This window comes from Manacus vitellinus, unplaced genomic scaffold (assembly GCF_001715985.3).
Source record: "Manacus vitellinus isolate BGI_N305 unplaced genomic scaffold, ASM171598v3 scaffold_61_pilon, whole genome shotgun sequence".
Lineage (NCBI taxonomy): Eukaryota > Metazoa > Chordata > Aves > Passeriformes > Pipridae > Manacus > Manacus vitellinus.
In genome coordinates, this window is record NW_021940696.1 from 1,002,152 (window position 1) to 1,017,745 (window position 15,594).

The following is a 15,594-nucleotide window of genomic DNA, read 5'->3' on the forward strand; positions in this document are numbered from 1 at the left end:
GCTGAAGTTGTGTCAAGGGAGGTTTAGGTTGGATCTCAGGAAAAGGTTCTTCCCCCGGAGGGTAGTTGGGCACTGAACAGGCTCCCCAGGGCAGTGGACACAGCCCCAAGGCTGCCAGAGCTCAAGGAGCACTTGGACAATGCTCTCAGGGATTGTTGGGGAGTCTGGGCAGGGCCAGGAGTTGGACTGGATGATCCTTGTGGGTCCCTTCCAGCTCAGCATATTCTGTGAGGTGGGAGGACCAATTCTGTCCCTGAATCTGCAGTGAGGGTGGACAAACCACTCCCTTTCACACTCACTACAGAAAGTAGAGGTTTTCTAGCAACCAGCACCACGGGGTTACCTTTTTTAGGTTCAGGAATGGTCCTGGATGTCTTGGGGTCTTCCAGAGCTTACCTGCCTGCTGGTTACCTCCCAAGCTCTGCCTCTCTCCTCCCAGTCCTCAAGGCTTAAATCCACAAAGAACCAAAACAAGAGCTCTGACAGAGAAACAGGAATGACTCCATCTCATTTCAATGAGCTGTTAACCCTGAAACAGAGTGATGACAATGTGTATGACAAAGCTTGGCCTTCAGCTCTGAGTAATAATTAAGATATTGTGCTTATCCCAGAGCATCTCTTCTGAGATGGCTCCAACCTCTTCTTGACGTTGCTGAGCTCTGAAGCTTCTTGTGATGATAAACCTGTTTCCACTTGGCATTACAGAAATGGAATAAAATAGAAAAGGAAAGAATAGAATAGAATAGAATAGAATCATTAAGGTTGGTGGGAAAGCCCTCTGAGATCAAGTCAACCATCCCCCAGCACTGCCAAGGTCACCACTGACCCATGTCCCCAAGTGTCACATCCACATGGCTTTAAGTCCCTCCAGGGATGGGGACTCCAACACTGCCCTGAGCAGCTGTGCCAGGGCTGGACAACCCTTCCCATGAAGAAATTTTTCCAATATTCAGCTAAACCTCCCCTGGCACAATTTGAGACTGTTTCCTCTCCTCCTGTCCCTTGTTCCCTGGGAGCAGAGCCAGAAGGTCCCCCCTGAGCCTCCTTTTCTCCAGGCTGAGCCCCCCCAGCTCCCTCAGCCACTCCTGCTGCTCCAGACCCGGGTCAAAGGCATGATATGGCCCTATGAGGATGATGAGAAGGTCAAAAAAAAAGCCACTGGACTTTGTCCAGCTGCTGCACAACTTGATCCCCTTCCTGGCTGCGCTTCGATGAAACCAAATAGGTGCAGTGAGTGCCCAGGGAGGGAGATTTTTTGGTTTATAAATACCTGATGGCCCTGAAGATTTCCGTTCCCAGGCTGTCAGCTGGATGGTGAACACCTCCAGAATGTTCTCTCTTCTTTGCTGTTCAAAGAGGATGTGAAATAACAGTGCTGGGGAAGCACCTCCCGTGCTCGAGCATGAAACCCTGGGACAGTGTCACTTGTCACCCCAGCACCCCCAACCAAAGGTCCCTGGTGCTTCTGGATGAAGAATAACCCCCTGCATGGGTGTGCCTTCCCATCACTGGGTGGGCTCGGGCGATGGGGGCTTAATCAGGTCACAATTAGCAGCACTGTTAATGAGGCAATCTCAGCAGGAGCCTCCGCTGGCAGAAATGAGCTCCTCGGTGCTCGCTGGTGGGTTTGGAGCTCGAGGCTTTGCTGCCACCTCGTGTTCGTGGATCCAGAGAGCCAGAATCCCTCTCGTTTCCAAAGGGATTTGCTCTCTCTGGTCCAGCCCAGCTATTTAAATGGTCACTTTGAGCTCGGTGGGGAGGAGGAGCTGGTGCTGGAGTGGAGGTGAGGGGTATGGGTGGTGGGGACATATCCAGAGGGACAGGATGCTCAGATGTGCCATGTGCCAGCACGTTGTGGTTCTTGCTGTGCTGTGAGATCACGGAGAACCCTTTTTTTCTGCCATTTCAGGCTCTCCCAGCGTGTCCCATACAGGCCACGTGTGAAGCTGCTTCCAAGGAGGAGAACAAGGAGAAGAACAGATACGTGAACATTTTGCCCTGTAGGTATCGGAGCTGGTTGGGTGGGGGGAAACACATCCAGTGCTCCTCCTGTTCCTGGTTTTGGGATGGACAGGGGCATGGTTGAGGTCATTTCACCTCCCAGGTGGGTGGCTGTGTCTGCTTTAGCTTTAGATACCTGGAAGGAGGAGCTCCATGGAGCCATCAGCAGCCAGGAGGCCGTGGAGAGTGAAGTGGATGGGAAATGCCCAAAGGGACAGCTCTTGCCTGGTGGCTTTGGGCAGTGGGCTGGCTCAGGGTGTCCTCAGGTGTGCACTCTGCAGAAGAAAAGCTTCCTTTAGGCAAGGTCTAGCACCTCTCCAGGCTTGAGCAAGAAGAATTTGGGGGCACAAAGGTGTTTTTTCATAGGAACCAGTGAGAGCAGCCACTGCTCTGACACGTGGCTTTCTCACTGTGCCAGGTACCAGCTGCATGGAGGGGGTTGTTTTTAATGCTGGGTTTTAATTTTCCTCCAGATGATCATTCCAGGGTTCACCTGACTCCTGTTGAAGGGGTTCCTGACTCCGACTACATCAACGCCTCCTTCATTAATGTGAGTTTTGGGATGTGAAGGGGGAAATCCCCACTGGCTCTGCCCTGGCCGGTGGTGCCTGGTCCCACCACCAAGCCTTTTGGAAAGGGCTTGGGAACTACTCCTGCAGCAGCTGGGGATTTGTGATTAGCAGCTGATGAATCAAAGAATCATTTAGGTTGGAAAAGCCCTCTGATGTCATCAAGTCCAACATTCTCTAGCATTGCCAAGGCCACCACTAACCCATGTCCCAAAATGCCATATCCACACAGCTTTTAAGTCCCTGAAAAGTGTGGCCAGTTACTTCCCAGTTTGCAGGGCTGGATGGGGGAAGGGGATGAAAAAGAAATCAAGGAATCCAGCTGAAATGGAAGCAACATTGCCCTGCTGTGCTCCCGGGAGGAGATGGGTCCTGTGTGGTTGTCACCGTGTGGCTCAAATCAGCTGGAAGGCTCACGTGAGAGACAGGGGCACATGAAGCAAAGCAAGACCCCAAAGAGCTTTTTCCTTTCCTTCCCAGTAAATAAAATACACAAAATCAATCCCCACGAGCTCAACAGCCTCCTCTCCCAGGGATTAGTGCTGATTTTCACACGATGCTCTGAATGCAGAGTCTGATCCTGGTGGAAGAGCTGTCAGGTTCCACTTCATTAGTGCCTTGTGCCAACGAGTGGGGTCATTCTTGCATCATGTGAGTGTGGGAAGTGTTCCTTTGGGAAAACTGCCCATTGCACAGGGATTTTCCATTATTTCTGCCCCACTGTCAGTGCTGTTTCTCCCCTTGGAAGGCTGCAGCCCCTTCTCTGCATGTGGAGGAATGAGCAGCAGAGCAGGTGCTGGTTCTGTTTGTTACTGATGTAGATGAATTTTATGACTCTTGTGTTGGACAAATATTCATTTCTCTTCCTTTTTCTCTTTTTCTCTGCAGGGGTACCAAGAGAAAAACAAGTTCATTGCTGCACAAGGTAAATTCCTGGTTATTCCTCTAGCCCTGGTGGGTGGCAGCTGGGCTGGGATCCCTCTGCTCAGTGAAGCTGTGCCACTCTAACCACAGCACATCATCTTGCCAAGCTCCTCTGGTCAAAAGGAGGCTTGGCTGGTCCCACAGTTTGTTCCCAAAATGGTTTTCCCAGTCAAAGATCAGTGCTGGATGTGCTGGGAGAGGAAGAGAAGTCTTTACCTGTGCCATACCCATTGCTGGAGAGTGTCAAAGCATTTCTGCCCTGAGCCTTGTCCTTCCACCCCGGCCCACCATGCAGGTGGTGTGACCCCTGGAAATACTGCCAGGGAGCTGCTTAGTTCAATTCCCCAAATCATAGAATCATGGAATGGTTTGGGCTGGAAGGGACTTTAAAGATCATCTCCTTCCAACCCCTGCCATGGGCAGGGACACCTCCCACTAGACCAGGTTGCTCCAAGCCCCATCCAGCCTGGCCTTGAACAGTTCCAGGGATGGGGCAGATAGAAATGTCCCTGTAGTCTTCAGAAGTCCAAACATATCCCTAAAACCAAGATTCCCACTCACAGGGAGGTTCCTGTCAACAGCAGGGTGCTGCCTGCCCAGGGGAGTGTTTTGTATTTCCACTCTTGACTGGCCAGTGGGTCAGAGCATTCATTACCAGCCAGTTTCCCTGGCTCTTCCTGGAGGGGGAAGGCTGGATCAGGTCCACCAGCACTTCCAGGCTCAGGTTAAGCTTTGGCTTTGCTGTTCCCTTGCCTCACCCTTAGCCTCAGGCTTGGCAAGGGAGTCCAGGCTGAGTTAGCTCCATGTCTGGCAGGCAGCAGGGAACGATCCCTGTGCCACACTGAAATGGGATCCCATGGTTAAAGGCCAAGATCCCAGGGCAGGATTTCTGTGGACTCTGAGACGGCCACAATTTCCCTGGGTGACCTTGGGCAAGTCTGTTCCATGTTCTGTTTATCTGATTTCCCCTTCTCCAGCTAAAAATGGAATTCCTGCTCTTAAAACTTATCCAAAAATCCCATCTATTGTGTGATGGGATTATTCCTTGGGTCAGGCATGTCCAGATATCAAAGCACCTCCTGTGCTGGCATCTCTTGGCAAAAAATGTGATGGATCATCCACGCTGTGTGACCTCACACACTGGGTTTTGGTCCCAAATCGTGGGGAGTTGATCCCAGAGACAACATTTCATTTTGCCTTCCCCTCAGGACCAAAGGAAGAGACAGTGAACGATTTTTGGAGGATGATTTGGGAGCAAAACACAGCGACAATTGTCATGGTGACCAACCTGAAAGAGAGGAAAGAGGTGAGTGCCAGAGGGCTCCATGGGCTGGAATCTCATGCCTGTGGGTGTGTCCTGGAGACATTCCCAGGCCTGTGAGGGTCCAGAGCTCACCTGCACCTGTTTTCTCTCCCCACAGTGTAAGTGTGCCCAGTACTGGCCGGATCAGGGCTGCTGGACATACGGGAACATCCGAGTGTCCGTGGAGGACGTGACTGTCCTGGTGGATTACACTGTGAGGAAGTTCTGCATCCAACAGGTGCCAGGGCTCATCTCCCATCCCACCCCACCCCTCCCCTCTCCACGCTGGGCATCCCAAAGGTGCTGCCATGCTCCTCCAAGGTGCTGTGGGATTAAGAGTTGGGGTGAAAAGATCCCCACCATTCACTTTTAACCAGAGTATTAAGAATTTATTCCTCTTAAATACCTGGGAGCCCATTCCCAGTGTGGCTGGTACTGAGAACAGGGAAAAGCTGATGGATGCCAAGGCTGAAATTCCATCCTGTCATACAAGTGTTGGTTCCTGCTCTCACCCACGGACGCTTAATGCCTGCAAATAATCAGATTTGTCCCACAAGCCAAGACAAAATCCAGCTCTGTGTGCTTGGGTTTGATTGCTTTCCCATCTGTCACCACATTTCCTTGTCCTCCAAGGAGACTCTGGGTGGTTTGGTCGCTCTGTTTGTTTTCCTGCTGTTCTCAGAGGCAGGCAAGGAAGAGCTGGTGCCTGAACACCTGTCTGGACCCTGAGTGTGACTCTCCTGAGCCTCATTCTTCATTCCAGCAGTCTGGACACGGCTGGTTTCCTCCTCTGCCTTAAATACAGGGATCCTGTGGGCAAAGGAGTGGGAAAGGATGGAGCAACAGCTTCTGTTTGAGCTTGTTGGGAATGAAATGTGGCAGCTGCTGCCAGGTTGGAGCTGCAGCCAGGGCCAGGCTGGCATCTTGCACCCCTCAGATGTGGGATGTGGTGCTGGGTGATTAAAATGTCACATTTTCAGAGACTAATCTGTCCCAGAGCCTGAGTCAGAGACTGATCCCAGTCCTTTCAGCTGTGGACGCTGCTTCTTAAGCCATCCAGCTCCATCTCAGGGCTTTAACTTCCTGTCTGCCCTCGATTTTGGGGGAAGAAAGGGAACCTGGGGGTTTATCATTAACCTGGGTACCCGTTTCCCCTCAGGTCGGGGACGTCACGAACAAGAAGCCGCAGCGCCTGGTGACTCAGTTCCACTTCACCAGCTGGCCCGACTTCGGGGTGCCCTTCACCCCCATCGGGATGCTGAAATTCCTGAAGAAGGTGAAGACCTGCAATCCCCAGTATGCAGGAGCCATAGTGGTGCACTGCAGGTGAGTCGGGCTCACAGCTGACCTCGGTCGCCTGGAAAGCACTTGCTGTTTAAAAGGGATTTTTGTTTTCAGTCAGGACTTTTTTATTATCTTTATTCAACTTTCCCGTGTTAAATGGGGATGTTCCCCATGGAAACATTCAAAAAAATGCACGTGAATGGAAGGAAATTCTTGGGATCAGTGATGTTGTTGTGGTGCAGCTCATCTTGAGGGGTCATTTGGGTTGGCTGGATGCTGAGTGAGCCAAGCTGAGCACCAGTGCTGGGCACTGGTGGCATCTCCCTTGGCTCTCCAGGCACAAGAGGACAGCACCCCTTGTTAGGAGAAGGCAGTACTGAGCTGACACCATGCCTGGAGCAAGGACTGTGGTCTTAGGCCTCACATGGAGTGGTTTCAGCAAGGCTGGGGGAGCCACAGAGGCTTCCACATTTCAATATGGGGAAGCCCCACAGTTAAAGGCCAAGATGGTTATATTTGCAACCTCCCAAGTCCATCTTTCATTCTTTCTTGTGAGGCAGCTGACACAAGGGCTGCCTCTTTCCACAGTGTCTGCTGGCCTCATTCTTCTTCTCCTTAATGGTTGGGTTCCCATTAAGAGCCAAGGCCTCCCCATGGGCTCATCTTCATGTGGTGGAGGTTGAGTGGACGGAGCATCAGGCAGCTGGTAGGAACAGGCAGCCTATTAGGACTCTGGACCTTAGAGATTGTCTCATTCCACCCCTCTGCCATGGGCAGGGACACCTTCCACTAGCCCAGGTTGCTCCAAGCCCCATCCAACCTGGCCTTGGACACTTCCAGGGATGGGGCAGCCACAGCTCCTCTGAGCAACCTGTGCCAGGGCCTCACCACCCTAAAGTCCAGCTCTCTTGGAACTCCTTTAGACACTGCAAGGGGCTCTAAGGTGTCCCCTAGCCTTCTCTTCTCCAGGCTAACACCCCCAGCTCTCCCAGCCTGTCACACACTCCGTTGCGGTCACTGGAGAAGCTGCCAAACCCGGAGTGCAGTGAACACCAGGACCTCTCCCATCTCCCAGACAGACACTGAGGTGTTTGCTCAGGGCTGGGGAGTGTCTGGCTCGCTCCTGACTGCCCTCCAAGGGCCCCCAGGCCCGCTGCCCTGACGGGCTGTCCCTTGCCTTGCAGTGCCGGGGTGGGACGCACGGGCACTTTCATCGTCATCGATGCCATGCTGGACATGATGCACGCGGAGAGGAAGGTGGATGTTTACGGCTTCGTGAGCCGGATCCGGGCTCAGCGCTGCCAGATGGTACAGACAGACGTAAGTGTGGGGCTGCCATTCCTCCCGGGCTCTGCTCTGGGGTTGGGTTTCCATCACACGGCCAAAGCCTGCGTGAGGGCTGAGCATCGTCCCTCGTTTTCGGTGGGTGTTGTGTCAAGTGAGCCCTTTATTGGGTCCTGCCCTTTTTAATCCCCTTCCCAGAATCATGGAATCATTTAGGTTGGAAGGGTCCTTAAGGCCACTGAGTCCAACCATTCCCCCAGCACTGCCAAGGCCACCACTGACCCATGTCCTCGAGTGCCACATCCACATGGCTTTTAAATCCCTCCAGGGATGGGGACTCCACCCCTGCCATGGGCAGCTGTGCCAGGGCTGGACAATGCTTTCCATGAAGACATTTTCCCCAATATCCAACCTAAACCTCCCCTTGCACAACTTGAGGCCATTTCCTCTCCTCCTGTCTGTTGTTCCCTGGGAGCAGAGCCTGACACCTCCCTGGCTCCCCCCTCCTGTCAGGGAGTTGTGGAGAGCAAGAAGGTCTCCCCTGCCCCCCTGAGCCTCCTTTTCTCCAGACTTGGATAACATTTGGGGTCACTTTAGCTTTGCCTGGTGCAGCAAATAAGGTCCCAGTCCCCGTTTACTGGCAGGAAGATTGTCCCTCACTTTCCTAGGGTCTCAGGGGGGCACCAGCTGCCCAGAGGGCACAGGGGGGTGGTGGGATTGCATCCAAGGGTATTAGGGTGGTGGGATTGCATCCAAGATGTGCAGGGGCACCAGGATGTGCTCCCTGAGCATGGAACGGGGACTGACAGCTTCTCCCTGCCACCCTTGCAGATGCAGTATGTGTTTATATACCAAGCACTTCTGGAGCACTATCTCTACGGTGACACAGAGCTGGAGGTGACCTCCTTAGAGATCCACCTCCAGAAGATCTACAACAAAGTGCCAGGGACCAGCAGCAACGGGCTGGAAGAGGAGTTTAAGGTGAGCGTGGCTGTTGTCCTGATGGGAGCCGGTGGGATGGTGCTGGGCCACAGGGACCAGCACGTGTTTGCCTGGCTCTGGGTGGCTCTGAAACCTGCCTCTGCTCTGCTCCTTCCCCTGCAGAAGCTCACCTCAATCAAAATCCAGAACGACAAGATGAGAACGGGCAACTTGCCAGCAAACATGAAGAAGAACAGGGTGCTTCAGATAATTCCATGTAAGGCTGGTTTGTCTGCGTGTCCGGTGGGTGTGGGGACAGGAGTCAGGCTGGAGAAACGGGGCAACAGGGACCTCATGATGTTCCTCAAGGAAAAGTGCCAAGTCCTGCCCCCAGGGAGGAGCAACCCCAGGCACCAGTTTGTGCTGGGGCCACCCCGCTGGGAAGGAGCTTGGCAGGAAAGGACCTGGGGGTCCTGGTGGACACCAACCTGACCCTGAGCCAGCAACGAGCCCTTGTGACAAAGGACAGTGGTGTCCTGGGCTGTGAGAGACACAGCAGTGCCAGCAGGTCGAGGGAGGGGGGTCCTGTCCCTCTGCCCAGCACTGGTGAGGCCACACCTGGAGCACTGGGTCCAGTTCTGGCTCCCCAGTACCAGAGGGACAGGGACAGACTGGAGACAGCCCAGGGAAGGCACTGGAGCACCTCTGCTGTGAGGAAAGGCTGAGGGAGCTGGGACAGCTCAGCCTGGAGAAGAGAAGGCTCCGGGGGTCTCATCAAAGTCCATCAACACCTGCAGGGAGGGTACAGAGAGGACGGAGCCAGGCTCTTCCCAGTGGTGCCCAGTGACAGGACAACGGGCAATGGGCACACACTGAGACACAGGAGGGTCCCTCTGAACATCAGGGAACACGTTTTGACTGTGAGAATGACCAAGCACTGGCACAGGTTGCCCAGGGAGGTTGAGGAGTCTCCATCCTTGGAGATACCCAAGATTTGTATGGACAGATGGGCAACAAGCTGTGTGTGGCCCTGCCAGCTGGTTTCTGCTGCCAAGGCTTTCTGCCTCGAGGGGAAGGGAGTCCCAAAGCTGAGCAGGTCCTTCTGGAGTGCTCAGCATCCCCTTCTCCTTCCCCAAACCAGGGCATGGCAGAGGGTGGAGCTGACTGTCCTTGTCCCAGCCAGGTGCTGTAAGCACAGGGCTCCCCTTCCCTTATCTCTGTCTCCCACTTAGCCCTCGGTGACTTCTCAGCTAAAGGTTGGTCATCCAGGAGTTGTGATTTGAAGGAGTTCCTGAAATCTCAGATCATTTTGTTCTCTTTCAGATGAGTTCAACCGAGTAATCATTCCAGTGAAGAGAGGTGAAGAGAACACGGACTACGTAAACGCTTCCTTCATTGACGTGAGTCTTCTTTACTCCCCTCTCCATCTTCTCCTAGTGGAAACTTCACCTCAGGCTGCTTCCTGGGGAAAGGATTTGTCCCAAACACTCCTCTGAGTTTCATAAGGCTCTTTCTACTTGACTTTGCTTTTGTGTTACCGGATGGTGCTGGTTTCTGTCTCCAAGAAACCCCTCAGTATTCCCAGCTCCTCGTGTCCCACAGCTGGTGGGAACAGAGAGCTGGAGCCTGAGCAGAGCCTCCAAATCCTGGGCTCACTTCTGCACCTCTGGGCTGTGCTGATGGCTGTGGAGAAGTGTATCCACGTATGTATCCACGGAAATGATACAGCACTGGTCATTTGGTCAGAAAACATCCGCTAGATTAGGTAATGGAGCAATACACAATCCCAAAACCCTTGAGGAAAACCAGGTCAATCCCATTATACCTGTCTGGGTGATGGTAGGAGGGGAGGCAGGGAGGTTAAGTGCTTTCCTCACCCTGGGAAGGAGGTAAGTGATTGCACATCCTTTTCTCCTGAGCAATCCTGGAGGCTCCAGGGAGACATCTCGGATGAGTATTTATCTTCATGCAGTGCTGGCCAAGTGACAGACCCTGCTCTTTCCCAGCCCAATTTCTACTTTCATCTCCTAATGGCAGGGGTTTTTTTTTCTCCCAAAAGGCAATCACTGCCGTGGGTTGATCCACTAAAACCAGTTTATTCCCAGTTCTAACATCCCCAATTAATTGCTCCCTGAAATCTCCTCTGCTGCGTCCCTGCGGGTGGCTCTGGCTGCGGGAGCAGCTGCCTTGTTGTGCCTCCAGAGCAGAAAGCTTCCAAAACACATAAGCAATTTTGGTTGAGGATTCAATTTCCTGCCTCTGCTGAACTTTGCTTCAATGACAAACTCCAAATGACGAAGCATCTTTAGTCACAGTCTGCAGTGAGGGCACAGGGGAACGTCGGAGGGGGTTGGAAACAGAAACACTTTGTGGCTGTGGAAGAGCCAGAGTCACCCAGACTTCCTGCTGGTTTCCATAGGTCATAGAACGGTTTGGGTTGGAAGGGACCTTAAAGATCATCTAGTTCCTTTTAGTTTTGCTTACTTCTTCCAAAAATTCCCCAGTAAAAATCATACCTGAATACCTGGAGCTTAGGCAAGGCACTCAGAGTTTGCAATATTGCTTAGGCTTGCTGGAAACCCAAATCATTCTTCCCTGAATGGATAAAGTAGGGCATGCGTAGGGGATATGATCCTCCCTCAGCTTGGCAACCCAGCCATGTCCAAGAGCATTCCTCCTGCTGCTCCTGGCATCCAGGTGCTTCCAGTTCACCAATAACCCTGTTCCGAATTTCAGGGTTATCGCCAGAAGGATTCCTACATCGCCAGCCAAGGGCCGCTGCAGCACACGATAGAGGACTTCTGGAGGATGATCTGGGAGTGGAAATCCTGCTCCATAGTGATGCTGACAGAGCTGGAGGAGAGAGGCCAGGTAAGCTCCCGGGAACAGCTGCATCAAACACCAGCAAAATAAAGAAGTGGCAGGGGGTTGGAACAAGATGGTCTTTAAGGTCCCTTCCAACCCAAACCAGTCTGTGATTCTGGGAGTCTGGGATCCCACCTGGTTTTGGGCAGCTGCAGGCCCCAGAAGACTCCTCTGTCCAATCCCTTTGGAAAAATACGGGGTGCTCACCCTGTCTTCCCCCTGTGATGCTTCCTCAGGAGAAGTGTGCCCAGTACTGGCCATCTGACGGCTCCGTGTCCTACGGAGACATCACTGTGGAGCTCAAGAAAGAGGAGGAGTGTGAGAGCTACACGGTGCGGGACCTGCTGGTGACAAACACCAGGGTGAGAGTCTGGATTCTGTCCTGGGGAGCTCTGGGTGCTCCTGGGTTTGGCTGCCATGAGCCCTTGCTGGCGTTTCTTCCACTCCATCATCACCCTGTCATCCCAAAGGGGTGATGACACCCCTGAGAGTTCCTATCCTGCCCTCTGCCCTGCTGCCACCCAGCAGCCCTCACCCTCCTCTACCTCGTCCCTCTTCCCACCTGGACCCGGCCTCCCTCCTGCTCCCCATTCCCCACACCTGCCCTGCTCCGTGCCACGGGAATGCCACCCCCTGCCAGCAGCTTTCCCACATGGATGGTTTTCCCAAAGCCCCGAGCTGGTTGGGTTCCTTGGTGCAGATCTCCCACCAGCCGTGCCTGACCTCGAGCTGTGCTCTCCCACCAGGAAAACAAGAGCCGGCAGATCCGGCAGTTCCATTTCCACGGCTGGCCAGAAGTCGGGATCCCCGGGGACGGGAAGGGGATGATCAACATCATCGCGGCGGTGCAGAAGCAGCAGCAGCAGTCTGGCAACCACCCCATCACTGTGCACTGCAGGTAAAGTGCTGGAGCAGCTTGGACACCCCTCCAAAGGGACCAGGAGCTTGGGAGATGGTCAGAGCCCCAAAGCACGTCCTGGATATCCTGGGAGAGGCTGGGGCAGCACTGTTGGCTCCGCCAGTTCTCCGGCGCTTTCCCTACGGATTGTGCCCTGAGCAAAGCCAACAGGGTCAGGACAGGCGTTTTCCTTCACCTTCTGGTTTCTCTTCCCCAGTGCTGGAGCAGGAAGAACAGGCACCTTCTGTGCGCTGAGCACTGTCCTGGAGAGAGTGAAGGCAGAGGCGATCCTGGACGTCTTTCAGACAGTGAAGAGTTTAAGACTACAGAGGCCACACATGGTGCAGACACTGGTAAGGGCCTCCTGCCACGTCAAAACCTCAGCAAGGGTGGGCTGGGGGCTCAGTGTTGAGCAGAAACCTCCCTGGTTCAAGGTTTTCCCTCTTCATGAGGGAAGTTGTGGATTCCCCATCCCTGGAAGTGTCCAAGGCCAGGTCGGATGGGGCTCTGAGCAACCTGGTCTATGGGAGGTGTTCCTGCCCATGGCAGGGAGTTGGAGATGGTCTTTAAGGTCCCTTCCAACCCAATCCATTCTAGGATTCCATGATTCTACGGAGATGTGCCAGGAGGTGTCTGCCCTTCCTCTTGTTAAGGCATCTGGAAGATGATGCTGAAGGCATCAAGTGCCTTTTGAGCACTAAGAGGAGCTGTAGGAGCCTCGTTGGAGACACCCCTAACCACAGTCCCATATTTACAGGCTCCAGGAACCTGGAACACTGTCCTGGAGTGGCTGTGGCACAGGCTTGGGCACACAGGGAGGGTTGGAGCAGGCAGGGCTGGATGAGGTCTTGCCAGAGGGGTTTGCAAGGATGATCAGGGATGTAGGAAAAAACTCTTTTGGGGTCAAAATAGGACTTGAGAGAGGAAGCAGAAAGCAGAGAGTTTCTTTTGCTGTTGGCACCTCAGCAAGGAGGGTGGGTTTGGGGGTCACAAAGGAGGGGGGAACCTCACGGGTGGGAATCCAGCTGAGGACACCTGGCCATGCATGGTCCCAGCTTGCCAAAGAGCACAAACCATCAAATGGTGTCTGAGGTGTGGATTTTCCTGGCCTAACACCGTTCTCTCTTCAAATCCCACAGGAACAGTACGAATTCTGCTACAAGGTGGTGCAGGAATACATCGACGCCTTCTCAGACTACGCCAACTTCAAGTGAAGAAAAAAAACAAACAAACAACAAAAACCAGGAACAAAAATCCACACACAACCCCAAACAAATGACAGAAGAGTTGCCTTCTTTAATATTTTGTAATATTCTGTTTGTTAATATACCCCTCCCCAAAAAAAAAAAACCACAAACAAAAAACCTATGTGTATATATCTTAACTGTTTTAGAGGTTGGTACCATAAGCTTCATATTAGCTGGAGATTTTATATGTAGCAAAGTGTTAGTGCAGATACTGTTGGCTCCTTTTTTTCCAATGTTTTATTGGGGAATTAAATAGCGTGATGTTTGGATTAATATTGTCACACCATCTCTCTTCTGGAGAGTTGATACAGGCTGTTATTTTGTTTGTAAATCTTTTTTTTTTTTTTTCTTGAGGGAGTAAAGCCTTTTTTAAAAAAAAAAAAAGAAAAAGAAGAAAAAGATATCCTGGATCTCATCTGAAAACAAAACCCAAACCCCCACAACCCCACCAGCACAAGCTTTTCCAAACCTGCAGGGAAATGGTTTCACATTTTTCTGCTGGTCAGCTCTTAAAAAAAAAAAAAATAAGGAGAAAAAAAAAGAAAAAAAGCTTATTCTGTGTGTGTGTATATATATAAATATCCTTATTTTTGTATGAAAAGCCAAAAAGTTTCCTCCTTTAGGGTCAGGCCACGATGTGCTGCTGGTTTGGAAACTGTAACAGCCACAGTAGTACCCAAATGTTGGGATTTCAACCCCCAAAAAAAAGCAAACGCCAGAAAAACAAAAGAATTTTTGCTCCTTGAAGGAAAGGCCTGTGAGTTTGGGGCCAGATTTTAGACCAGGGATTGGGGCTGGAATGGGACCAGGTGAGCTCCATCCCCAGGTGCTGGAGGGGCTGTCAGATTATTTCTCCTGGTATCCCAAGAGATTATGGAAACAGGGAATGGTTTGGGTGTGGGTTGGAAGGGACCTTAAAGACGATCCAGTTCCACCCCCCTGCCATGGGCAGGGACATCTTCCACTAGCCCAGGTTGCTCCAAGCCCTGTCCAAACTGGCCTTGGACACTTCCAGGGATCCAGGGGCAGCCACAGCTTCTCTGGGCAACCTGTGCCAGGGCCTTAGAGTCAAAAATTTTCCTAATATCCAGTACAAACCTGCCCTCTTTCAAGAAGAGTCCAGAGAGTCAAGAAAAGTCCTGAGGACTAGGGGTGCAGCACTTCTATGTTAAAAAACCAGGTTAATCTGAGGTTATTTTTTGGTGTTATAAAGGGGTGTCTGGGGAAACGCCTTCCTTTTTTTTCCTCCTGCAGTCAGGGGCACCGTGCCCAGGGTAGCTGGGGGAGCTCCATCCCCTCTGCAGGCACTGGGAGAACTAGTTTGGAGTGGAAGCTTCCCCTGAAGGATTTGGCTGGACTTCCCAAACAGTGACAGGGAGCACAGGGTGGGTGGCAGGGCCCAGGAATGGTGACAGCCTTGCCCCGGGATGCCCCAGGACTCAGGGGGAATGGGGTTGAAATGTAGGAAAACATGGGAAAAAAACAGCCCATGAGCCAGAGTATCCAAGTTTTCCAGCTTTTCCATCCAGGCAGGGTTCACAGGGGAGGTTGGTGGAGGCACACAGGCAGGGGGACCCCTACAGCAATCAAAAATACCCCCAGCAACCCAAAACACGCCCCAGAACTTGCCCTGCTCCATCACCTCGTACCCCCTCATGAACCCCAGTTTCATCCCATTGCTGATCAACTCCAGCTCCTGAATTTGGGAGACTTTGGGCCAAAGCTGCCAGTGACACTCAGAAATAAATGTGGTGACCCCAAAAGAAAAGAGGTCCCTTCTGGGACAAGAGGGGTGCACTTATCCCCCATGGATGCTCCACACAGGGACCACCCCAACAAGCCCTTCCATCCCGCTACCCAGTGGATTCTGGCTGCTTCCTGCTGCTAGTAATGAGGTTTTCTCCCTTTTTTTTCCTTCATTTTTAAGATCTCTGGATGGATAGGGCAAATTTTGGGGTCTGGGGAGCTGCCTTGACCTTTCACCACAGCATCTGCCCTGGCCCCATCCTGCATCCAACTGCAAATAGCAGAGACACGAGCAGCTGTCAGAGATAATCCAGGGCCAGATCCTGCCTAAATCCCCTTCCTGGGCTCCATGGCACCCTTGGAACTGGGAGCATTGGGCTGCATGGCCATTGCCAGAACCCAGCCTGGATTTGGGGGTGATGAACCTGAAATGGGGGGACAACCGGGGAAAGTGGGGCTGGGATGGGGGAAACTGATGCACAGAGGATTTACTCCCCTCCCTTCTCCAAGAGCATCCTGGGGGCTGCAAAGGAACCATCGGGGCTGGATCCA

The 15,594-nt window shown here is 52.7% G+C and overlaps 2 protein-coding genes across 3 annotated transcripts in view; both read left to right on the forward strand.

The window, feature by feature from the left end:
* Positions 1 to 13,325, forward strand: part of PTPRA (protein tyrosine phosphatase receptor type A) — a 90,527-nt gene extending 77,202 nt beyond the window's left edge. The window contains exons 8-22 of one of the 2 annotated variants that reach the window (XM_008934624.3): positions 1,910 to 2,000; positions 2,475 to 2,551; positions 3,459 to 3,495; positions 4,703 to 4,800; positions 4,916 to 5,035; positions 5,957 to 6,123; positions 7,266 to 7,401; positions 8,197 to 8,346; positions 8,470 to 8,563; positions 9,610 to 9,686; positions 11,023 to 11,157; positions 11,388 to 11,513; positions 11,898 to 12,049; positions 12,267 to 12,402; positions 13,189 to 13,325. In XM_008934624.3, the coding sequence (XP_008932872.2) occupies positions 1,910 to 2,000; positions 2,475 to 2,551; positions 3,459 to 3,495; positions 4,703 to 4,800; positions 4,916 to 5,035; positions 5,957 to 6,123; positions 7,266 to 7,401; positions 8,197 to 8,346; positions 8,470 to 8,563; positions 9,610 to 9,686; positions 11,023 to 11,157; positions 11,388 to 11,513; positions 11,898 to 12,049; positions 12,267 to 12,402; positions 13,189 to 13,263 (1,671 nt within the window). In that variant the 3' untranslated portion in view covers positions 13,264 to 13,325. The remainder of the gene's footprint in view (positions 1 to 1,909; positions 2,001 to 2,474; positions 2,552 to 3,458; positions 3,496 to 4,702; positions 4,801 to 4,915; positions 5,036 to 5,956; positions 6,124 to 7,265; positions 7,402 to 8,196; positions 8,347 to 8,469; positions 8,564 to 9,609; positions 9,687 to 11,022; positions 11,158 to 11,387; positions 11,514 to 11,897; positions 12,050 to 12,266; positions 12,403 to 13,188) is intronic. The other variant, XM_018083207.2, reaches the window with a different exon arrangement.
* Positions 13,326 to 15,461: 2,136 nt separating this feature from the next.
* Positions 15,462 to 15,594, forward strand: part of MRPS26 (mitochondrial ribosomal protein S26) — a 7,258-nt gene continuing 7,125 nt past the window's right edge. Inside the window, exon 1 of the mRNA XM_018083197.2 lies at positions 15,462 to 15,493. Coding sequence (XP_017938686.2) covers positions 15,462 to 15,493 — 32 coding nt within the window. The remainder of the gene's footprint in view (positions 15,494 to 15,594) is intronic.